The 24,393-nt window shown below is 41.3% G+C and overlaps 1 protein-coding gene across 5 annotated transcripts; it reads left to right on the plus strand.

The window, feature by feature from the left end:
* The first annotated feature begins 1,093 nt into the window (after positions 1 to 1,093).
* Positions 1,094 to 24,250, plus strand: LOC105921304 (cyclin-dependent kinase-like 2). 5 transcript variants are annotated; one of them, XM_036146745.1, is made up of 11 exons: positions 1,094 to 1,169; positions 16,489 to 16,668; positions 17,004 to 17,198; positions 17,424 to 17,608; positions 17,694 to 17,806; positions 17,889 to 18,028; positions 19,227 to 19,315; positions 19,426 to 21,255; positions 22,288 to 22,381; positions 22,467 to 22,563; positions 23,824 to 24,250. In XM_036146745.1, exons 2-11 carry the CDS (start codon positions 16,501 to 16,503, stop codon positions 23,946 to 23,948), a joined length of 3,036 nt encoding a protein of 1,011 aa, XP_036002638.1. In that variant the 5' UTR covers positions 1,094 to 1,169; positions 16,489 to 16,500; the 3' UTR covers positions 23,949 to 24,250. The 5 variants fall into 5 exon arrangements, with proteins under 5 accessions (XP_036002638.1, XP_036002640.1, XP_036002637.1 ...); XM_036146747.1 differs by having other exon boundaries at positions 1,147 to 1,169; positions 16,494 to 16,668; XM_036146744.1 differs by lacking the exon at positions 1,094 to 1,169 and adding an exon at positions 15,529 to 15,613.
* Positions 24,251 to 24,393: the final 143 nt, after the last annotated feature.

The following is a 24,393-nucleotide window of genomic DNA, read 5'->3' on the forward strand; positions in this document are numbered from 1 at the left end:
TATATACATACATTTATATATGTATAATACATATACATATATAAATATACATATATTATGAATATATATTTATACACACACACACACACACACACACACATATATATATATATATATATATATATATATATATATATATATATATATATATATATATATCCTCAGTCAGATCTTTTAGAAATCAGGGTGTTTAATGTACTTTTCTCCGCTTCCATCCCTGCAACCCATTAGCACATAATGTGTTTATGTCGGAAAAAACTGTAACTGTAAAGTATGAGGATTAACTATCATAAAATCTTGCTTGTGGAAGGTAATTCCCCGGAGTCTGGTTTGTAATGCCCTTTTATTTCCGCACCCATAAGCCGAGCAAAAGTCGGGCATCCTGGGACGGAGCTCTGGAAGTTTGCTGACTGTCAATCTAAAATCGAAATTATGTATTAAGTTAGACAATCAATCTTTTAATTCAATCAATTGGTCCCATGTAGCCCCTAAAGGGGTGAAGTCTTCAGTCAGCTAATTTATCTGGAAATCGGTTGAGAATTCACCGGATTCAGAGTGTTTGAAAACATAAAGCACCACTTACCTGAACTGACTTGTATTCTGTCTGACTGCCGCTTGGTCTGACCTAAGATGGCCGCTCTGTCGGCACGCCTCTCACCCGAGGACGCGGCGTCTACGTATTCATGTCTGTGATTTCACATCACTAAAAACGAAACGTCAGGTACTATAAATACACCTTTTCCCTCAGGGATGTTTCAATTGAACAGACTTTTATTTCTAAAAATGTGTATTAAATGGTGCCCATAGGAATAATTTAAAATTTGTATTCAAAATGTATTCTAAAAGTGGCCTGTTTTAAATTAGTAACAGGTAAAATAACCTTTAAAGGAAAAGAGTCTTAAATCTGTTTAAACGATCAGTTTTTCACGTTCCATCACCGTCCTCCAATCAGATGGCAGCGGTAGTGACGTCATTAAACACAGGGGGCGGGGGGGGGAGGTGTTACCACGGCAACGCGTCAGCTGAAACACACGCCTCTGGTTGGTTGCGTTCTCAGGTGAGTTTGCCACGTTCCCACGCAGGTAGAGACACCGATACTCCGGTGTTTACCGTGAAGAAGCGGATTAAAGCGACCGGAGACGCAGCTCTGAGGTCGGTGACGTTGACAGGTCGAGTTTTTCTCTTGTTTATTTCTAATGTTTCTGTTCTGGTCCACCGATCCGTCACGGGTCCGTCCGCAGAACTTCATTGTGTTGTTTTTAGGACATTTATTCAGCCATATTTTATCGCTCTAATGTCTAAATTCATTTTGAACTGTAAAAACAAAAACATGGAATGCATAGAAATCTAATTGTTTTTGGGGCATTTGAAATGTTAATGATGACTCAGCGTTTGTTCCATTGAAACAATGAAACAAAATATGTCATTTTAGTTGTAGCCTTAAAAAAGTGGGACAAAATTATTTTAGATCAGAAACCCTCAAAGATTTACCTAGCATATTTTTTACTATGAATAGAGACAAGTACGGTGATTTTATGCTTATTATATGTCTGTTAATGTATGCAAGAATCTAGTCAAATATTTACTTAGTGCACTCCTTTGTCAATGTAATGTGTCTCTTTTCCTATGTAATATTTCCCTCTGTAATGTTTTTTTTTTTTTTTTTGTTCCTGTACAGCATTTTTAATTGTCTTATTAGAATTATATAAATAAACTTGCCTTGCCGTCTAGCAGGCTTGATGAGAGCTCTTTAATACTTGACCTTGGCAGGAGCTTTGGAATCAATCTCTGCACTATGCCGGTTCAGATTCTCAGTCATCCAGGAAATGAAATTACTCATGCAACTCTTAAGGTGCGTTCACATTGGCACCACAACGTTGCCACTTTTACTGGCTGTCGCTCATTTGACACTATCCGGCGCCTGTTAACACAGCAGGCAACAAGCCTGAAATACAGCAGTACAATGGCACTATATAGTGACACTTTCACTTAAATGCCACTCTAGCCTCCTCACAAATATAAAAAGGGAGCCTCCCCACACTGTCCTAAATTTAATTTCATTACATGTAGTAATGTAACATCATTCCGGACTTTCTGGACGTTGCTATGTGTTACCATCAGCAAGGCAGTAAGTAAACAGGTGCCAGTAGATCCACTAATATGCTTGCTTGGAGGTGTTCCAGACTTGTTGATACAGCAGGAAGAAATTATAAAAACTCTTTTAATGTTGGCAAGGAAAACTGTCATGTTGTAGTAGGTCGGACAGGAGCCCCCGTCCTTCATCAAATGAAAGGCAGTGATCCTGGACGTTCTTGTTTTGATAAAAGTAGGATACTATATCGATGGACGAATGGATACAATTCTGCAAAAATGTGGATGACCACCTATATTTGTATGTGTTTGAGTGGTGGCCTTGTGGTTAGAGCACAGAGCTTTGGTCCCAGAGGTTCTGAGTTCAACTCCCACAAGCTGCCATTCTGGGTCCCTGAGCAAGACCCTTAACCCCCAACTGCTCCCCAGGCACCGCACGGTGGCAGCCCACTGCTCCCCAAGGGGATGGGTTAAGATGCAGAAGTGAATTTCTCCATTGTGAGATCAATAAAGTTTGATTATTTTTTTATTATATTTACACTTTTATTATGTATTTTAAATAAAGAAATACAAAAAATTGTTGCGTAAACTTTGGGAAGATATCCAGAAATACCACTTCAAAGACTGTCTAGAGTAGGAATTTGTGGAAGGAAATATAAAGAAACTGGGGATTTGTGGAAAAATTTGCATTAGATTAGAAGATAAACAGATAAACATGTTCCAACAGGGTAAACTCAGCAGATAAACTGTTGTGCAGAAACTAAATTAAATTAACAAGCTTTCTTTTTTTGCAGCAGCTCTGTTCAAAGTGTACAGGGTTCTGGAAAAAGCGATGTGTCTGTCGAGTCAAAATCCCAACAGGACAACCTACGAGGTGAGGATGAAGAAGCTGACGGCAACACTGACTCCAGCAGTACCAGAGATCTGACATCAGAAGGAGACAAGGTCATGAAACCTGATCCCAAACTGCAGACACGCAAGAGGACAGGGAAGGGCCAGGGTAAACAGGGCAGGAAGAGAACTGGAAAGACTAAGATGTCTAGTAAAGTGTGTGGAGTCTGGTACCAGAACTATGGCAGATTGGTCAACCACGCCTTAAGTCACATCAGCGCCCCTCGGAGTGTTTGTGGAGTCGGCGGGGAGAAGTTTGAGTCTGCGGAGGAGTTAAAGGAGCATCTGAAAAGTCGTAGATTTAGACTAGACAAACTTTATTGTCATTTTGTGTGCACAGTGCGTACAGAACAAAATTTCGTTTGCATACAGCTTGAGAGTTTCAGTGAATTGCAGTGGATTTCAGAATAAAGGAACTTTGCAGGACAGTTCCAGGATAAAGTACAGCAGGGATTTCACAGTACAGCAATTTAAAACAATGCAGGACACATGTGGTACAGAGTCCAGTTTATAGTTCAACAGTTCAACAGTCTGATGGCAGCAGGGGAAAAGCTTTTGCAGAACCTGGTGGACCTGCAGTGAATGCTGCGGAACCTTTTCCCAGAAGGTAGCAGGAAGAACAGTCCATGGTGGGGGTGTGAGGGGTCCCTGATGATGTTACGGGCTCGGGACACACAGCGTTGTGATGGAATGTCCTTTATGGAGGGAAGAGGGGCCCCAATGATCCCTTCTGCTGTCCTCACCACTCTCCTCACATTCTTCCAGTCGGCGGCACTGCAGCCTCCACACCACACAGAGAGACAGCTGGTCAGAATGCTCTCTATGGTGCTTCTGTAGAAGGTCTTAAGGATTGTTCTGTTCTTTAACTTTTTTGAAATGTGGCTTAAAATTTTTTTTTCAATTACAATAATGTAATTATGCTAATTCCACTTATGTTCATCCATTAAAATGATTATCAATTAAAAAACCCTTAGATGAATAATTAGGGTAGTGTGAAAGAGTAAAGATGGCATTCTTTGGTCATTTAGCCTCACATTGTCTTGACATGACCCTTGACCCTTGACTAGGGCTGAACGATTTTGGAAAATAATCTAATAATCTAGATTTTTTTTCTTAATATTGCGATTTAATGCATTTTTTCCCAGTTTAATTTAAATAATTTTGGAAATTGTGTTTTTTTAAATCACGATTATATTGAAAATGCGATTAATTGTTCAGCCCTACCAGTGACCCCATGACCCTTGGGTGCGCGCACCCCTTTGAAAAATCCTGGATCCGCCCCTGAGTATGAGGAGCTTTCATGTCTTTCACTTGATAAAAATCAAGTAAACAACCTGCTTGTACGCGTTGCAAACATAGTCAGCTGATCTTGTGGTTTTAAAACAGGTTCCATGCCCATTATACAAAACAAATGCAAACAGAATTATAAGGAAGCTGTGGACACGTAGGCAGACTTTGGTCCAGCATACAGGTTTCACTCTGTCTCTGACTGCTGGGAGCGTCCTCTAACAGAGGTTGGTGGTTTTATTCTATTTTCTAATGAAGCAGGAAAGACAAGTAGATTTTTCCCAGTTATTCTATGTTCATAGAGATTAAATCTTTACATTTATTATTTGAACTTTGTGTTTCAGCAACTATAAACTAAACATTAGTTTGAATCTGTTAAAAACATCTGTGGATGGAGCTCAAGGTTAGGGTGATGATGAGGAGGAGGTATGAATAATTTTGTCCCTAACTGTATTTATTATAAATATAACTAAAACCACAAACTCTGAGCTGTTTCTGATGACAGTCTACCTGGTTTATCATCAGTAGGGTCCTGCTTGCTGCTCTGGGTTTCATTTCTTGATGTAAATCAGCTTCAGTCTGACGTTGTCAGAGTTTGGAGCAGATTTGTTGTTTTGGTTGCTGACGCTGAAGAACAGTTTCTTTATTCTGAGGAAATAAACTCTGTTACATTTCTGGATTTATTTACATGAAGAGCAGAACCGACGCAAGCGCACTGGTCTCTGAGATCTGGGCGTTGACCGTCTTTATGTTCTAGTTTAAGGCTGAAGATCTGACGGTTTATAAATGTTGGTTCAGACACCAGTTTGTCGGTTGATCCAGAACCTGCTGACTCTGTCAGGCCTGAAATTGTTTTTTTATATATATATATATATATATACTACGTCACTCTGACGCTCCTCTAGGATCCTCCTCTTCCGTGAAGCCATCTCAGGGAGTGGTCGGATCAACCATGTCGGCACTCGACTAGAAATTCTTAGTTTGCCTTAATTAGATTTGAAGGCTCCCTCTGACCCAAACGTACATTTAACAGAGTTTATTCTTAAAGTTAAACTCTGTTCGTTGCTGTTCTTCAGAGGATTTTATTAAACTCAGGGTTAAACTGGTCGAGGTGCTGAATGAGGAAATGGCCGCTTTTCTAAGCATGCTACCCACGTTGACTCCGCTAGCTTTTAGCTTCATTGTTGTTTGTGCTGGTACGTTTCATCTTATTTGATTACAAAGTATGATGTGTTTTCATGTGGGATCATGTGATTTAAAATATTTTCTGTTGTGTAAAAATTCTTCATTGATACTTTAGCTGATTGCTTCCCCTAATTTCTACATTTTATTATTTATTCTCTTCCTTCTTCCAATCTGGACCTGTTAAAAAACAGTTTTGGAACCATGATCTTGATTTGTGATAAATCTGTTTGGTAATGGTAATTCTATTTTAGTATAAATGATCCGTCCTATTACCTGCTTCGATCTGTCATTTCTTAAAACCTAGAAAATCAGGAACTCAAACCACTGAGACTGAGTCTTTTCCTGCTGGTGGATATTTTTAAGAGTTTCCTTACAGTAGACCAGGAGCAAAATATAATTGATATAAAACATCTCCTTGAGTAAAAACCAACACCTGGTTGGTATGAAACATCCTTTAGTAACCAAAACTTTTTCCTCCACAGAAAATCTGATAAATTGTCAGGTTCAAACACCTACAACATTCATTAAGCAAACACAAGGAAGAGAGACAACATATAAGTTAGTTTTAAATCCTTTTTCCTGGCAAATTGCTACTTTATATTTACTGACCTGAAATGTAACTGGAGCACATGAAATTAGTCCTCACCCTGTGGGATTTTGATAGGTGAGTATACCTCTGCTTCATGATGATCCACACGTTCCCCTTATTCCTTTTTCCTGGTGCTCAGCATGGAGAGAAAGAGAAATAGGAGAAATAATTTCATCTGACCTCATATATCGTTATAAATTGTTCAGCAGCGTACGAATAGGAACTTAGACTTTGAGAGAACGCCGGTTGTATCAGGCTCTGTTCACAGTCCCCCATAGATGTCGGCAGACTCCTACCCCACGGGTCACAGCGGCAGACACTGTTTCTTCTCTCAGTGTCATATTCTTCTTATAGTGAATGTTCAGAGCTCCTCTCTAACATGTCTGCTCTGTGTTGTTTTCTCTCCTGCAGGTCAGAGAAACATCAGAGCAAAACCAGGAGGCAACGTCATTCTGACATGTAGAGCAGCTGAGAACAAAGATGTTATAGTTGTAGAGTGGAGCAGAACTGATCTGGGGTCAGATCATTATGTTCTTCTGTACAGGGACAGTCAGTCTGATCCAGAGCTCCAGGCTCCATCCTTCAGTAACCGGGTTGATCTGCTGGACGTGGAGAATAGAGACGTGTCTTTGGTTCTGAAGACCGTGATGACTGATGATACAGGAACATATGAGTGTCGAGTCGTTCAGGGAGGAAATACTCGCAGGAAGAGATCCGTTCTGAAGACTGAGCCCATCTGCATCATTAACCTGAGAGTTGAAGCAGGTGAGTCTGTTTTTTTTTCTGGATCAGAAGCTCCTGCAGCTTCCTGGTTGTTGATGGAAGAGAGAAACAGATCAGATGTTAGATGATGGAGATGGACAGAAAGACTTCAATGAATCCTGGTTTTCATTTCTGACAGAACCATCCTAGAACTGAACAATTTGACAGTTTTCTTCCAGAAATTCCAACAGAAATGTAGAACGTCATCCAGCTGCTTTGATTTAGTTCACAGAGCATCAGATGCTGCTTTGCTGCTGCTAAAATCATCTATTATTACAGTTCTACTGATGTGCTCTAAGACATTTATTTATTATTGAAGACATAGAAACAAATGTGGAGAATCAGAAGATAAATGAGGGCTGGCAGTGACTCTGTTTAAAATCAGTCTCCATGTCATTCCAGTCATTTAGCAATCAGCTGATTTCAGGTAAAGATGCTGAAATCAATGCAGAATAAAGTCTATTTCAGTCCCCAGTAGTCAGACATCAGATATGTAGAGCAGCATCATGTGATCTGCTCCTGGCCAGCACCAAGATGGACTCCTGGCTTTCAGAGAACAGCTTCTGGATCAGAGGATTGTTGCTGTTCTGGAGCAGAACAGCAACAATCCTCCAGAACTTTCCTCAGGATCCTGTTAAAGGTGGAGAAAGATTTCTACCATCAAGCTGTTTAGTCACTTTAAGCAACATGACAAGCTGCAGAGCTGCACTACAAGGTCACCTTCAACAACTGCTGCTATGGTCTGCTGCTGTCTACAACATTTAATCTAGTGGACCTTCAGAGGAGGGAGCGTAATAGAAAGGTGGAGGAAACAGAGCTGGAGATGCTGATGAGACTCTGGAGGAAGCAGCTGCTCTGAGATCAGAGATCAGTAGATGATGAGGGACAGCAGCTTCTCTATCGTCTCCTACCTGAAAGATCAGACTAACTCCTGATTCTCTTCTGCAGGAAACAAGGATGGAGGAAAGGAGGATGGAGGAGACGAGGACGGACCAAAGGAGGATGGACGGAACAGGATTGGACTGATAGCTGGTCTCTCAGTTTTTGCTGTTGTGGTTCTTCTTCTTGTTGTTGCTGCTGTAGTTGTCTTTCTCCGTTGAAGGCAGAGAGATTCTCCATAAAGATCTGACTCACCTCCAGCATCAGAAGCTGAACTTGAGCAAATTGAGACAGGATTGTAAGAGTCTAATCATCCTTTCCAACCCTGGCGATGCTTTTAATAAAACAACCTGATGAGATGTCACTGACGTCTGCCTGATTTTGTTAACCTGCTCTGGTCCCATTTCTGCAGTTCTGGCGCTAAAACTAGTTTTAACAAAACTTAAACCTGCTCGGATTCTCTATGAAGCTTTCTTTAGTTTTGATTTGTTTCTTCTGTCATCATGATTGGTTCCCAGAGCTGAGCAGGATTTGTTCACTATGTAGAAAGCAGAAATGTTCAGTTCTCAGCCAAAGTAATCTACATTCACTTCAGTTTTACTCTGGGTTATCAAAACAGACCCGTCTTCACCAGTTTGTTAAAGATGAGTAAAAATCACTCAGGGAGTCCTCAGATATAGCCTACTTCATTGTCATTTAACGGCACATTCACAATGTACCTTTGAACGAGGTTTAGTAAAAAAGGACGTTATAAATACAAGTATTTGATATTTTTTTCAGTATGAAAAGTGAAAGTATGTAAAGGAGCAGAATGTATTGCAGTCACATACACTATACTTTTACCATACTTACACTATTAATGTTCAGTGTTAATTTCTGACCTCAGTTGATGTAAATCATCTGTATAGTTATATAATTCCTGGTGGTACCCCTGGGATCAGATCCAAAAATGTTCCAGGTTGATCAAACCCAGAACTGAAAGAACAGAACTTTAACATTCAGCTGGATAACGGATAAGTTCACTAAACTCTGCTCCTGGTTTATGACAGAGCTGACCAGTGGGTTATTGATCGGTGTTTTGTTCTTTCATTAGCATCTTTATGTCCTCTAAAGTATCGGATTTGCAAATACTTCGTAATTTCTGCTTCTGCTTCATCCAAATCAGCACAGAACAAGTCCATTCCTTTGGATTTTGATCCCATGTCTTCCACAAAATCTTCTTTCTTTTCAACCTCAGCTGCAACAGCCTTTTCAGCCTGAGAAACCACGCTGCAGCTCTCTTCAGCTTTATCCAGGAGGAGAAATGCTGCATTAACATTCCGTAGCATTGCTGATCTTTACATGTACAGTGTGAACTTGAGCCACTCTTCTCACCTCCAAGTCTTCACAATCTAAAACTCTGATATCAGGATTTGTGGGCCACAGATCAGATGTCAGAAGAAGGAAACTTGGTCCAGACAGCCAGTCTCCACACAGCAGCAAAGCTTCGGCTGTCAGGCCCCTGGAGACAAAATCAGCAGGATTAGAGCTAGAATTCAAGCAGCTGTGAGCTCCAGCCTTGGAACAGTGGGTGTTTTTAGAGGAGCGACTCTGGCTCTGGCCATCAGCAGAGTGGATTGTGCCTCAGCTGAGTCGTCGTGTAGCACCAGAAAGCTTACTGTGCCATAAGCATCTTCGCTTGCATCAGGAAAATGGTGAAGTTGTGCAAAGACTGGTGTACCAAAATGCTTGGTTTTAATTAGGGCTGAACGATTTTGGAAAATAATCTAATTGCGATTTTTTTCCTCAATATTGTGATTTAATGCATTTTTTTCCCCAGTTTAATTTATCATGTCTTTTTTTTTTTTTTTTTTTTTTTTCCCAGTGACCTGTCTAGCAATGTGGCAATAAAAATTGATATCTTAATGCCAAATAGAGCTCGACAGATTTTACTTTCACAAGTGGAGCAAACAGCTTTCGCCATAATGCTCCGCTTGATTTGTGCGTGTAAATAGCTTTATTGTGATTCCTGCAGGGAGAATTTCAAATTATATGGACACTACAATGGGAAAGTAGGAGAGTAAAAGAAAAACAAGAAGAGAAAAAAAAAGAGAAAGAAGAGGTGAAAGAAAGAAGAGATAAAAGGAAGAGAATGATAAAACGTCCTCTGTCTGCTCCATCACCTGGAAAGAGACACAAAAAGAACAGCACAACCAACAGACATAAAGCAACAGATACAATCGTGTAACACCTTGATACCATTGCTAAATCATATGTATTATTATTTAAGCTGACATGTGTAATGTGATACGTAAAAAAAAGTAAAAGAAAGTAAATAAATTATAGCCTTTCTGTATATAAGTGAACATTTAATACCTGGGACCCAGCACCTGTGGGAGATTGTGAGAGTGCACTAGTTTAGGTGAAAATTTATCCAGAAGGAAATAGCTTGATAGTTGTTGTGGAGAACCGAAGACCCACCTTCCCCGAGCACAGAGGAAGGGGGCAGGGGACCCATAACCCCGGACTCCCAAAGGGACCCCCAAAGCAGTGCGCCCGAGAGGGGCCTTCACAGGAAATCTGCAACCCCCCCCCCCCCCCCCCCCCCCCCGAGGAAAGAGGAGAGACGACCCCGAGGAAATCCCCCAGCCACCGCAATGCTGACGCCCCCAAGAGCCGCGGGGACGAGCCCGTGGGCTCCGCCGGCAGCCGGCCGCGCTGAAGTGATCCTGGCCATGGGCCCTGGGGGCCAGAGGCCCCAGGGGCGCCCCGCCCACGCGGAAGGGGCCCCGGCCGCCCCCCGGGGGGCCAGGCCCCGCGAAGCCACCGCCGGGAATGGGCCGGCGCCCACCCAGGAACCCGCCCCAAACCCGAGGACCGTCAACGCGCCAGAGGGTCAAGGCGCCCGCCAACGCAGCGGAGGAGGGCAGGACGTGGGGGGATGGGCTCCGCACCTATCGGAGACTTGAGATGATCTTGGGAGAGGGAGCGGACCAAACCCGGGAAAAAAAAAAAAAAAAACTCATTCACACCATCCCTCCCTTGTGCCCCACTCGCCACACACAGACACAAAAAAATAAATAAATAAATAAATAAAAATAAATAAAATAAAATAAAAAATAAATAAAAAAAGGACGCTGTACACACATTCCCACATAGCATTCACATCCAAAAATCCCAAGTGGGGGGGGGGTCACCACAATTCAACAATACGACTGCCTGTGCCCGACCCCCGGCCCCGCCCCCGGACCAGGCCCCCCAAAGAGGGGGGGCCGACACGACCCGTACGGGCCATCCAACCAGAGCCCCCCCTCACCCACTATATACCTAATAAACCCCCTCCCACCCCGACCTTACCCTAGCCACCCCTGCCCCCCATCCCTTCCTGGGGAGAGCAGAGGCGTCAGCCCCAGATCCGGTAAGCCGCTGGCTAGCCGCAACAGCCCCCCGCCAAGACCCCATACCCAGTGGCCCGCACCTCCTCCAGGCCCCAGACTCCGTGCCGCGATCGGAGATCGGGGGTGTGCAAAAGACCCCCGATCCTCCCTACGCCCGCTCAGATGTTGTGTTGTTGCATGTTGATCTCAGGTGTGTTTAAAACTGGGAGCACCGAAGGGGGTGCACGGCACAGCCCACCTCCCCTCCGGAAGGAAGCTGGTGCCAGCGCCCCCCCTCCAAGCAACTACCCAGAACCCTCAATGTCTAAATGCGAGAGGGGGTGAAGGGAGCCGCCCGGGGCGAGGCTCACACAACATAAGCCCCCCCCAGACGTCTTCCCCCCACCCCCCCATATCGTGGCCTACATGAATGTGCGTTGTGAAAATGTTTGGAGTGAAAGTGTCTAAAATGCATGATAAAATTGGGGAGAGGGGCGTCACCAAAAGGTGGCAACCTCCAGTAACGCCCTCTCCCCAAGGACCTACATGTGTGGCGGCGTGATGGAGCAGGCAGAAGGAGGAGTCCGGGGATGGGGAGCAAAGGACTGGGGAGCCATCCCAGGGAGCCAGCTCCCCTACTGACTCCAATAGGCACCCCCGCTCCCCGAAAGCTCCACCCGGAGAAAGGGGCCCCTCCAGCGGCACCACCATAGCCCGGGGGCCGGGGAGAGGCCGCAGGGCCCGCCAGCCAACCACCCACCAGGACCAACACCTCTACCTCCCCCAGCCCACCCCCCATGCCTACTGTATTTAACCCCCCCCCCCCCCCCAAAAAAAAAAAAAAATATATTAATAATAATAATAATAATATATAATTAAATAAATAAATTAATAAGATGGGGGACCCTGGCCAGCCAGCCCGCACGAGCCATCCCAAACCCCTAAACTTAATTTATCATGTGTTTTAAAACATATACAAACAACAAATCAATTTGTTTCCTCGTCGTGCGGATTAGTTGCTAAAAGACCCACAGCATCTAAACTCGGAGCAGAAATGATTGCATTCTGCCTACGATATATTTCAACCAAAATTGCAATTTTGACTTTTCTCTGCGTTAACCACAAGCAACAAAAATGGCCTCTAAATAAAGATGTTTGTAAACAAGGACTATTTTAAAACAAGAACTTTTAATGTTTCTATTGATCAGAATATTATTCAAGAGAACAACTTTTAATTTAATTGGACATCAATCCTTGTTGAAGATAAAGTGCAAAGTCCAACCAACAAGCAAGACTATGTATTAAACTGATTGACCTGTACTTAATGCTATGTATGATTATACAAACTCTAAAACAAGTAATAAAATTAGATTATCTCACTGCTGCAACTGTCTTCCCTTCCTTGTGGAGGCACACCCACTTTAAACATTTTACTGACACCTAAAGGACGCGTCTGATTCCCTAATTGTTACATAGCCAAAAATTGCAGACCTCTGCGATTTGGAAATTGTGTTGTTGTTTTTTTTTAAAATCACGATTATATTGAAAATGCGATTAATTGTTCAGCCCTAGTTTTAATGCATCTGTCCACTCCAAATTCTTCCAATAGGTAGATTCCAGAAAGCCATTTCTTCCTACCTTTAATGATAGTGCCTGGTAGCTCTTCATCCAAGGAGTATTTCCAATGGCATAACTCCTGAAAAAGTTTCTTTACTGGTAAAATGACATGAAAGAGCAAACCCAGTGGATCAAAGATAGAACTAACCAGTGAAAGCAGTCCTCTTCTGGTGTGTGGGCGCTCTTTGAGACTGATTTTAAACTTGAACTGGTTTTGTTGAAAATGGACTAATATAACTGCGTGTATTACTTTAAGAGCTCAGGAAGCCGTCTGAATAATCTTTGTTGTGATTGGTTTATTGTTATCTCAAGCTGCCAATAGCCGTTGCTGTTGTAAGAGCACGTGTTTAGCGTTAGATGAGCAGAAAGTTGACAAGGTGGTCGTTGGAGACTATTCCGAGCTGTTTGTCTAAGAGACTGGGAGCGTGTAAACGAATAAGAGTAAGTTTGTCAGTTTTCAAGCAGGATTTGCATATCTGTGTAATTTAAATATATTTAGCAACCAAAAGAGTTAAGACAATGATAACGTGGCTTGGTTATTTGTGGTCTCTTGCTGCCACCTGCTGGACAAATTAGAAATAGCTATTTCTAGCGAGTGAAAATAATAGCTCTCATTTGTTTCGTTTTCTGTATTTCTTGTAGACCACTCTCAGCTCAATTAAAGAAAGTTTGGACCTGAAGCTCTCCTCTCATCCTTTACCGGATGCTCGTGATGGCTGTACCATTTACAGAACTAACACTAAATAAAGGGAGCACAAAAGGATGTGTTTCCGTACACCACTGTATTCCCGGGGCCCTCTCCACTTAGTAAGTAATCATGACCCACATGCTCGTTCATTTGCTGGTATGGTTTTAAGCAACGTTCGACAGTTACTGGACCACTTTGTTAACCTGAAGCTGCCTTTTGCCAGCATTTCTGTCAAAGCAGCAGAGGGAAATCGCACTACTTTCATCCTTAACAGACTTAATACAGTCATCCACATAAAAGGTTCTTACATACAGTTTGAGCTGCCTCTCGACCAAACTCTGAAGCACATTTCTGCATCGCAAAAGTTGCTACACTTGGTGATGAAGTCGCTCCAAAAATGTGCACCAGCATCTTGTGATCCACCAGCTCCTTACTGTAATCACCACCAGGCCACCAAAGGAATCTAAGGAGGTCAGTGTCTTCATCACTCACTTGCACTTGATAAAACATGGCCTCCACATCAGCCATCATAGCAACAGTATCCTGACGAAATCTCAAAAGCACTCCAACTAATGAGCTTGTTAAATCTGGTCCTTGCAGCAACTCCTGATTTAAAGATGTTCCTCCAAAACTAGCTCCGCATTCAAAGACGACACGTAGTTTTTGCTTCACAGGATGTCTGACTCCATGATGAGGTAAGTACCATTTATGTATGTATGTATGTATGTATATGTGTGTGTGTGTCTATATATATGTATATATATGTATATATATGTATATATATATATATATATATATATATATATATATATATATATATATATATATATATAGAGAGAGAGAGAGAGAGAGAGAGAGAGAGAGAGAGAGAGAGAGAGAGAGAGAGAGAGATAGATAGATAGATAGATAGATAGATAGATAGATAGATTAAGTTTTAGATCATTTATTTATTTTTGAAATATACAGTAAGACTAAGAGAGCAGAAATGCTAAACTTATGCTTCTGGATTTATATGTGTGTAGCTTCTGTTTATATTAATGTACAGACTGTGAAGTTCTAATAGCAGTGAAACTGTTCATAAAGCATGAATGATTTAATAAAATGTCACTTTGAGTATTTCTGCTGTGAGGTTCTCCCTTTTTTTACTTTCAGATATCTACAAAGTGAATTAATATCTTGATGGTTGAGAGGGAAATATGAATATTCTCCATTTCTGGGTTAAACGTCTTGTTTCTTTGAATTTACGACTGTGAATAAATCTTCATCAACACCAAACTCTGCAGAAGCCAGCGATGAAGGAACAAATGCGGCTTTCCAGACTGGATCAGTCTTTATTTTTGACTATTCAATTGTTTTTCCTCAATCCGCGTCTCAATAAAAGAACTCGGAATTGTTTATTTATTTATCAGCACTGCCATCTAGCGGACAGTTGGAGAAACGTTGCAACTCCAAGACACGAAAATGTGTAAATTATTTTGAACTCAGACTGTTTTGTTCTTTGGTCGTTTTTACCTAAACCAATTCCTGCCTTCAACACTGAAAAGGAACATAATATTTTGGGTTATTTACTGTAGTTTTAATGTTAATCATCAGTAATATAGGCAGCAAACCAAAGAGGGTTTAGTATATTCTTTTCATTCAGAACTGCAGTAATCCAACAACAGATGGATGGATGGATGGTTAAATGACAGATCGATGGTTGATGGTTGAGTGCACCGATTGATGGGTGGATGAATGGACTGATTAGGCATTTCACATCACTGAAAATGAAACACAATACACCTTTTCCCACAAGGATGCTCCAATTGAACAGTCTTTTGATTCTAAAAAATTTTTTTTATAAAATGGTGCCCATAAGACTAGGAATAATTTAAAATTTGTATTCAAAATGTATTCTAAAAGTCGCCTGTTTTAAATTGGTAACAGGTAAAATAACCTATAGCTTTTAAAGCAGTTACAAAACAGACCAGAAATTCGTGTGTCATGTATTTGAGTTGTTAACCAGAACTGAGAGGTATAACCTTTAAAGGAAAAGAGTCTTAAAATCTGTTTTCCATCACCGTCCTCCAATCAGATGGCGCCAGTAGTGACATCATCAAACACAGGGGGAGGGGGGTGTCACCACGGCAACGCGTCAGCTGAAACACACGCCGCTGGTTGGTTGCGTTCTCAGGTGAGTTAGCCACGTTCCCACCCAGGTAGAGACACCGATACTCCGGTGTTTACCGTGAAGAAGCGGATTAAAGCGACCGGAGACGCAGCTCTGAGGTCGGTGACGTTGTCAGGTCGAGTTTTTCTCTTGTTTATTTCTAATGTTGCTGTTCTAGTCCACCGATCCGTCACGGGTCCGTCCGCAGAACTTCATCGTGTTGTTTTTAGGACATTTATTCAGCCATATTTTATAGCTCTAATGTCTAAATTCATTTTGAATTGTAAAAAGAAAACATGGAATGCATAGAAATATAATTATTTTGGGGGGATTCTGTAAGATTGTAAGATATGCAAGAGTCAGAAGCTTTCTTTGTTGCTATTTAATTTGAGTATATTGAGATGGTATATTCTTGAATCAGTTAATTAATCAAAACTAATAAAGATAGATAAAGCCTTTATATACTGATAGATCAACAAAAGGATTCCTCATTATTTCTTATGATAAAAGCAGTATTTTCTTATTAGGCTTATTTCAAATTATGATTATATTAACATTGACTGTGTTACTATTTTTCATAGATTCAGCTGAAATTAGATTTTTGTTGTTTATGCCATACGGCAACATTTCTGGCTCTAGAGTCTCTGGAGTTTAGAAGAGTTCGTAGTTCAAGCATTCATAGGTCAGAGTTTCTTAACAAACAAACAAAAAAAGCATTCCTCTGAACACAGTTAGGTTAGACAACTAAAGATGAGAGAAATATCTGCTAAAGTCCATCGAAAACCTTTGAAAGATTTTCTGAAAGTCTGCAGAACTATCGATCAAAACAAAGAAAAAGCATGAAAACAAAGGGATGCATTCAAAGTAGATATAGTGAAATGACAGGTGAACTATAGCTTTTTAAATCTAGATAAAGTTTTGCTGTTTTTATTTATTTTGATAACAAAGAGCTGCTGAGAGCCACTAACTTAAAAGATTTGTTCTGTCCCTTCAGAATAGGAGTCCAATGGAGCGTTACGAGTCTCTGGGTCCAGTCGGAGAGGGCAGTTACGGCACCGTGCTCAAGTGCCGCCACCGGGACTCTGGCCGACTCGTCGCCATCAAGAAATTCATCGACTCAGACGACGATAAGACAGTGAAGAAGATCGCCCTCCGGGAAATCAAGCTGCTCAGGGTACCTGTCGATCAGCCCGTCAACCAAACAGTCAGTCAGTCAATGAGTAACAGAGTATGGGAGGTCTCCATGAGCCTGAAACCCGAGTGCTGCTAAAAACCCTGAGGTGATCAGCCAACCACAAGGCAAACAACTCAGGGTCAAATTCTCATTTGTTTTAAGGTCACCACCAGAGGAAACACAAATGTTAAAGCCATTATCTTGAGTTGGTTGTGCCATTGACGAGGCATGACCCATTTGACTGGAAACCATCGCCGGTCAAAGGGTTCTTGGTTATAAAAGTAGACTAACACTACACGTGTCTATAATTCTCTTCTTTCTTTTAAACCTCACAGCAATTGCGTCATGACAATTTGGTGAACCTCCTGGAGGTGTGGAAGCGTCGTCGTCGCTGGTACCTGGTCTTTGAGTTCGTGGACCGGACGCTTCTGGATGAACTGGAGCAGAACTCCAACGGGCTGGACCTCAACACCTGTCGCCGGTACCTATTCCAGATCCTCCGAGCTACCAACTTTTGTCATCAGCAAAACGTAAGGAAGACCATATTCTTAACCCTGCCAAAAATGCTGATCAAACATCCGTAAAGTTACTTCACAACTTCAGAGGTCCAGACTAGTAATCCTGGCCACGGCTCACAGCTTAAAAGACACATAGTCATACATTCTGTCCTATAAATAAAAATGAGAAACCAAAATGTTGTGAAAACAGGTGTACCGTCATGGTCTGGTGTTTGGAACATCTTCCCTCCACTCCAGGTCATCCATCGTGACATCAAACCCGAGAACATCCTCATCTCTCAGGAGGGTGTGGTCAAACTGTGTGATTTTGGCTTTGCCCGGATCATTGCGTCACCCTCCGAAGGTGCCGTTTATACAGACTATGTAGCCACTCGTTGGTACCGAGCTCCTGAACTGCTCGTGGGAGACATCAAGTATGGCAAGTAGGTATTTCTGCTCCGCTCTGAGGTTTCCTGGTGGATGTTTTGAACGCCAAACAATAACCTTGGTATGTGCTCGTGTTTGAAGACCGGTAGATGTTTGGGCCCTGGGCTGTCTGCTGATAGAGATGTTAACGGGACAACCTCTTTTTCCTGGAGACTCCGACCTTGACCAGATATACCACATTGTCAGGTGTTTCGGTAAGTTCTTTCAGGAACCTCATCGAGATATTGCTTCTTTTTTTTTTTTTTTACTTACTGAATGTATCCTTCTTGGCTCCAGGCAACTTGACTGCTCATCACCAGGAGTTATTTTACAGAAATCCCATCTTTTCTGGAGTTAAACTGCCTGAATGTTCAAAAACAGTCCCCCTGCAACAACGCTTCTCCACAATTCCACCAAACGCCCTCGATCTGGCACAGGTATTGCACAGTTTGGTTATCACTTTTGAGAATGCTAAAGATGATCAAATAGCCCAGGAGAGTAGTGAAATCAATGAAGTTCTTGCAAAGGCAGAATTTTGTGCAAATCAACATCTCTAATGCTTCTGTGTAAGATTGGCCAAAAAGTTTTTAGTTACAAATGTTGGAGGCTTGAACTTTCCCTGAGGAACTTGCCAGCCCTTCAACCTGGCCAACATGTATACGGGTGCCCCATATGGATCTACTCAGGCTGGATCAGGGCTAACCTCCAGATTCCTCATCCTCTGCGACTAATCCAAACATCACCGTTGACGGACCCGCTCTCCGTGGTTCACCGTCAAATTACGCAACAGCTCCAACTTTCTGTCCCGTTCCGGTCCGTCGGGCTCAGTTCGGGTCAAGCTCCACAATCCCAACCGTATTAAACAGTAACAAGATTAGATAGTGTAAATAGAGATCGTTAACCACAAATTAAATATCTTTTTTAATAGTCATGATAAAGTTAACCGTTTTGTTTAAATATCGGATTGAACACGCTTTGTGCGACAATAAAGGAAGCAGATTTATCATTCCAACATTTGATTTGAAACATGGTAATCTACTCCAAATAGACTTGGACTCAGCTTGTAATGACGATGATTGTGTAATGTCTCCGCGTGCTTCAAGGAACTTCGGATCGGACCTAGACAGAGTAACCGTGGATGTAGTAGACTCTGCTTTTGCTAAAACAAAACGGACACGTACCGGAGTGGAGGATGTGGAAGTACTGGCTAAGTGGGACTGGGCCCACACTTCACTTCTTGTACGGGACCCACTTGCTTTGAATAAATACTACATATAGCCATAAAACCAGATAGGAACTTTGCATGGATGATTGTTGGGTCTCAAATAGACATTAAGAAAATCAGTTCCCATTGAGCAAACCATGTAGACTCCTGCTGGGTCTCTCCTTTTACCCAGAATAATTTTGGATAAGATATATACATTAAAAGACGTATTAGTGACCCTTGAACAATCCCATCTAGGGCCTATTATTCGTAGTCTTATGGGCACCATTTAAGTCTTGACTGGGAAGAGATTGTAGGAACAGGAGTAAGGGGTAACAAATTGGATGAATTTAGTAAATGTATTACTTTTTTCCCATTTTTTTTCAGTCTCCTAATAATTTGCATCATTTGTACCTTCATTTGTTTTTCAGAAGTGTCTAGCTATGGACCCAAAAAGACGAGCTCAGTGTTCGGACCTGTTAGAGCATCTTCTCTTCACTCAAGACTCTTTCAACACCAGGTATGTTTTTGTGTTTTGCTCTTCCCTTGTGAGGTAATGTATGTCTCAAATGCTAGAGTTTGTCCTTTATATATTCCAAAACATCTGCGTCTTTCTTTGTATCTGCACAGATTTTTAGATGAGCTGGACACTAAAATCCAAAAAGACCACAGAGAAAACTATACTCTTCCCAAAATACCCCAAACCGCACTGCAAGAAAAAGATAAAGGAGATGTTAAAAACTGCAGAAGCAAAAACAAGAAACAATCGGAAGAAGCTGAAGAGAAAGTAATCAAGGAAAAGATGGACAAAACCAAGGGAAAACAACCATCCAAGCTGACTAAATCTGTTGTTAATACAACCGAATCTTTTATGTCCAAACAACCCAAAACATTTGCCAACAAGGGTATCTGTCAACCGGAACAGTTTTCAATGAAATCAGAAAAGCCAACTGGTTCAGAGTTAAAGGAGTCTGAACTTTTAAAGTCAACTAAAATCTGTAGCTCTGACTCGGCCGATGTTACCACAAAAGCAGTAAACTTAAAGAAGAAAAGCTCAGTAGCAGCAAAACCTGTATATGACCAGGATATGTCTCCAGATCAAAGAAAAGACGATGCTCACAATGCAAAAGACATGGACTATACCAACCCGGACAGTGAGAAAACCATGATGCTAATCAGGGAATCATCTAAATCTGAGATAAGCAATGAGTTTGTAAGGAACTTTAGCAACCTTAGCATAAAAGTTTCAAAATTGTCTAAAATTGCCATTTCTGATGCTAAAAGTTTAAATTCATCTCCAAAACCTATTTTGGAATCAGACACAAGCGTAGCACCCACATATCCTCTACTGTCCTTCAATGATCGTACTGCCTCGGCAATGCTTGATGTCACAAAGTCAGGCAAGATAAATTTGGCATCAATCACTGACATAGTGGAAGACGAATGTCCCAAAATCCCCAGGAAACCCCAAATTCTCTCAAACAGTGGTCAACACGGTCACAACAACACCTCCTTCAGCCCTTCAAGGACGGTTGTAGATGTTTCTAAACAGTTGTTTAAGACCGTCTCCGAAGCCAGTGCTGCACACAACCCTTCTGCCCCACCTCGAGTAATCCCACATTCAAAGGTGCCCAAAACTACCTGCGCTGCAAAGACTTCTTCAAAAGAAAAGGAGCCTACAGAGGACCAGCACGTGAGGAACTATCACAGACACTTAAAGCTGAATCCAATGACACAAACTCCCACAACACCTTGTCCGTCGTCGCGGGTTTTAGACTGGGATCCTGAATCATCAGAGCCATATCTTCTTTGTTCACAAAGCAACATGATCGCTACAGAAGAAAGATTTACCTCAACCTTTGTGCCAGATGAAAACTTATCAGTGGGAAAAGGTCTGACAGTGTCAGCAAAAGATAACCAAGATTATTTAGCCAGTTCTGTGTCCATTAGTTCAACATCTAATGACTTAAAGGCTCCTGAAAGTTTGGCTAATGACAAAAAGAACATCAGCAGTTCCTTGAAATCCTTGAACTTTTCTCACCACTATCACAACCCTACGACAGCTCAATCTTTGAATGACCACATCAGGTCCGCTGTGAACCCTAAGACTCAAAGGATTACAATTCCTCCCGATGCAAAGAAGAGAAGCAACAAAGTAGAAGGAAATGGCACAAATACATCCACTGATTTGACTTCAGTCATGTCTGTAGATCACAAAGCTTTGACGAGAAGCCCTATCCTTCATGAAAAAGACACCACAGACATTGATGAATTTGATTACAGCATACTCCGATCATGTACACCTTCTCCTCCTCCAGGACCTGCCACCAATCGTCTACACCTCCCTCCATCTTCCAGAACCCTTACCCCTTCAGTCTTTGTCTCCAGTACCTTCAGCCCTGCTGCCAATGACCACCTGCTCCAGGGAGGAGGTTTTCACACCGGGACCAGCAGTCTTCGGTAGTTCTCAGTGTACTTGCCTTTGAAATACCGATGCAACTAAGACTGATTCACCTCTAAAAGCTCAATATGTTTGACATTATGAGTATATTTAGATATCTAGTTCCTGTCTTAATAACTCCAGAAAGGTTCAGTCATTGTATCTGTAAAAGCCTGCAGCACCATTAACTCAGAGAAATTAAAGGCTGACACTGGATACAGGGAATGTCACCAAACTATAGTTTGACATTATCTGCTATTCAAATGGGTCCATGCCTGATTGAACCGGGTTAACTTTTCCTAACTTCATCCCTAAAGGCCACGAGTCACCTTTCAAGATGGCTTGAGCTCTTTAGTAACAATAACTATAGCTGTCAAACTGAGACCGACCCACACTCATCATATGTCCAGATCTTTATCTGAGACTTCTCTACAAAAGTATCTACCAAATATATAGTAGCATCCCACATTTTCAATTTCACAAATACATCCCACATTTTGAAAAATTGTGCTAAACTGTGCCAAAATGGCACAAATACAATATTATAATGGTTGATGTGTGGACACCAAACTGGGTACAGATGTAACTGAGATGTTGTAGTTACAATTTATTGTGTTTATTACCTTCTTTACAGCAAAATGAGAAGGTTTGTATGTAAACATCTGTTTTTCTTTCAGGCAAAATGTATTTTTTGGGCACTTAAATATCATTTACTCAGGCTCAGAATAATTTACTCTCTAATTTTCACATCCTGCCGGACCTTTATGTTAGTTGATAACAAGATTAGCAGTTTAGGCATTGTACAAATTGAGAAATGCCTTAAAAAGTATCAGTATACATTTTTTTTTTGTAAAATAGACCCTTGGGTTTAAGGGGTAAATTGTTCCTAAATTAGCCTTCTTGGAGTTTGTATTGAGTCTGGATTGTACGGGATTCTGCAATCTTTGGGTGTCAGATTCCTGAATCCCGTACAATCCAGTGAGAAGCTTGTTGGACTCTTAAAGAGATGCTTTATGTGACTTTCAGCTTACTGTTCCACATGTACGTTGCAGGAGTTTAGACAAGCCAAGGCCTTATGGTGGCATTCAGGGTCGACAGGACCAACAGTTTGGACTGAACCATGCTACAAGGTCCTTCATCTTACAGGTAATACTTTGAACTGGTCTCGTTCATGTTCACCAGTGATTAAGATCCAGATCAGGATTCTTACAAACTGTGTCTTTCTTTTCAGGCATCAGAGCACAGTTTTACAAGTGAACGGTCTAAAAATAGCGTCCATTTCCCAGATGTAAGAAGCTCAATGCTGGCGGAGCTCAGTGGAAAAGACGGTATGGACCCATTATTAGAAAGTCTTCACAGCCACTGTATAAAAAGACACATAACCATGTTTCTCATTGTTTGACATTAAATCAGACTTAAATCTTATTGATTTAGGTCAGCACGGATAACCAAAATTGTTTCTATTTGCTAAAAGCAGAATTAATGACAGATTTGTTTTAAATGAATGTATCCATGGTCAGAAGTTTACATACATTACCATTTCTTAAAGCAATTGCTGTCATGGCTTGTACGTTTCTGATAGGTTAATGAAGAAAACCTTTGAATTAAAGGAGTGTACCATGTTGTCTGGTCCAACGATTGACTTATTTAGGTATGAAGGCCGGTGAGCTGCAACTTTTAGATGTGTTCCTCGGCCTACACACCTGAATCACATAGCTAACCCCCCCCCCCCCGCCCCCCCACTAGCATGCAGTCAAGCTCTGCAGAGCTCTGCTAATGAACTCATATTGTAGTCAGGCGAGTTGAAGCAGAGACGCATCTAAAGATTGCAGGACGCTGGCCCTCAAAGGACTTGAGACATCTAAAAACATCTAAAGACGTTGAAGCTTGGGCACAAATAGATCTTCCAAATAGACATTTACCCCAACCATAGCTCCAAATTACTCACAAGTGGCTTATGGACAACAAAGTCAATACTTTTTATAGTTCATCACAAAGTCTAATCTCTGTTCCCTTGGAAAAGTTCTGGGCAGCGATGAAAGGGTGTCTGTGAGCAAGGCAGCTTATAAACACTACAAGTAACACCAGTTCAGTCAGGAGGAAAAAGGCCAAACTTACAGCAAACAGATGAAAGAAGCTTTTCCTTGACTTAAGTAATACAGTTTTGAAGGCAGTACTACCAAATACCATTGAAATACATTCAAACCTTTGACTTTGAATCAAGTAGAAATCTCTCATTATTCTTGAATTTTACAAATGGAACTTATTTTAGCAACTGACCTAAACAGAAAAAGTTTCAGCAGATTTAATGTCAGACAGAGGAAAAAGAAAAAGTTTATTTCCACAACAGAAAACTCAGATTCAGTTTCAGTTTTGGATAAATTGGTAAAAACATTACATAATATTTAACTACATACAAAAAAAAGTTGATAAAGGCTACATTTATTTTAAAGGCAAATTATTAGACATTACGTGTCATTTGAGCTGAATAAGACATCCAACAGTGTTGTATAAGGTGCTTATTTCGTGTTACTACCTGTACATCAAACATTGCCAGGAGCAAAATAAAATGTTTAATGTCTTCTCAGCCAAACAGAACAAGGGCACCACCAGGGAACAGAGAACGGAAAAGACTCCGGTGTCGTCCAGCCCTTCATCAGAGGGACAGTACGGACAAAACTTCAACACAAATACACCAAAACAATCAAAGTAAAATCAACATTTTCTACTCTCTAAATATGCTGATTTTGTTTTAATTAAATAAAAACTGCTGAACCACATAAACATACTGACTTTACGTTCCTTAAATGCTTTTATGTTTTATACTGATGTAGCTAAATCTTGCTAACATAGACAAAAGTAGTTATTTTTCCCAATCAAGTGAACCTAAGATGATCTACAGAGAGACGGATTAACCCTTGAGGATTTACAACTGTTAATGGATGATTTATGTTGGTATTTACATGGTACACTACACAGGGAATCGAAATGTAAAGGTTGAATCATGAAATTAAAAATGTTTGTCTAACAAATCAAGAATAAATAGGCTGTAAAAACATTTTTGGGTGTGTTTTGTTGGTCACAGGTGCTAAAATTGAAGTCTTCTGTAAACCCTTAAAAAAACACACAAAACAAGCTAATTACAGCTGGTTGCTACA

The sequence above is a fragment of the Fundulus heteroclitus genome, chromosome 14, assembly GCF_011125445.2.
Source record: "Fundulus heteroclitus isolate FHET01 chromosome 14, MU-UCD_Fhet_4.1, whole genome shotgun sequence".
NCBI classification, from domain to species: domain Eukaryota; kingdom Metazoa; phylum Chordata; class Actinopteri; order Cyprinodontiformes; family Fundulidae; genus Fundulus; species Fundulus heteroclitus.

Excerpts from the sequence above, each read along its gene's own strand:
- LOC105921304 (XM_036146745.1), top strand. The coding sequence starts at position 16,501 with ATGGAGCGTTACGAGTCTCTGGGTCCAGTCGGAGAGGGCAGTTACGGC. Across the intron at positions 17,199-17,423 it reads ACTTTTGTCATCAGCAAAAC|GTCATCCATCGTGACATCAA; the intron begins GTAAGGAAGACC and ends CCTCCACTCCAG. Across the intron at positions 21,256-22,287 it reads ACCGGGACCAGCAGTCTTCG|GAGTTTAGACAAGCCAAGGC; the intron begins GTAGTTCTCAGT and ends TGTACGTTGCAG.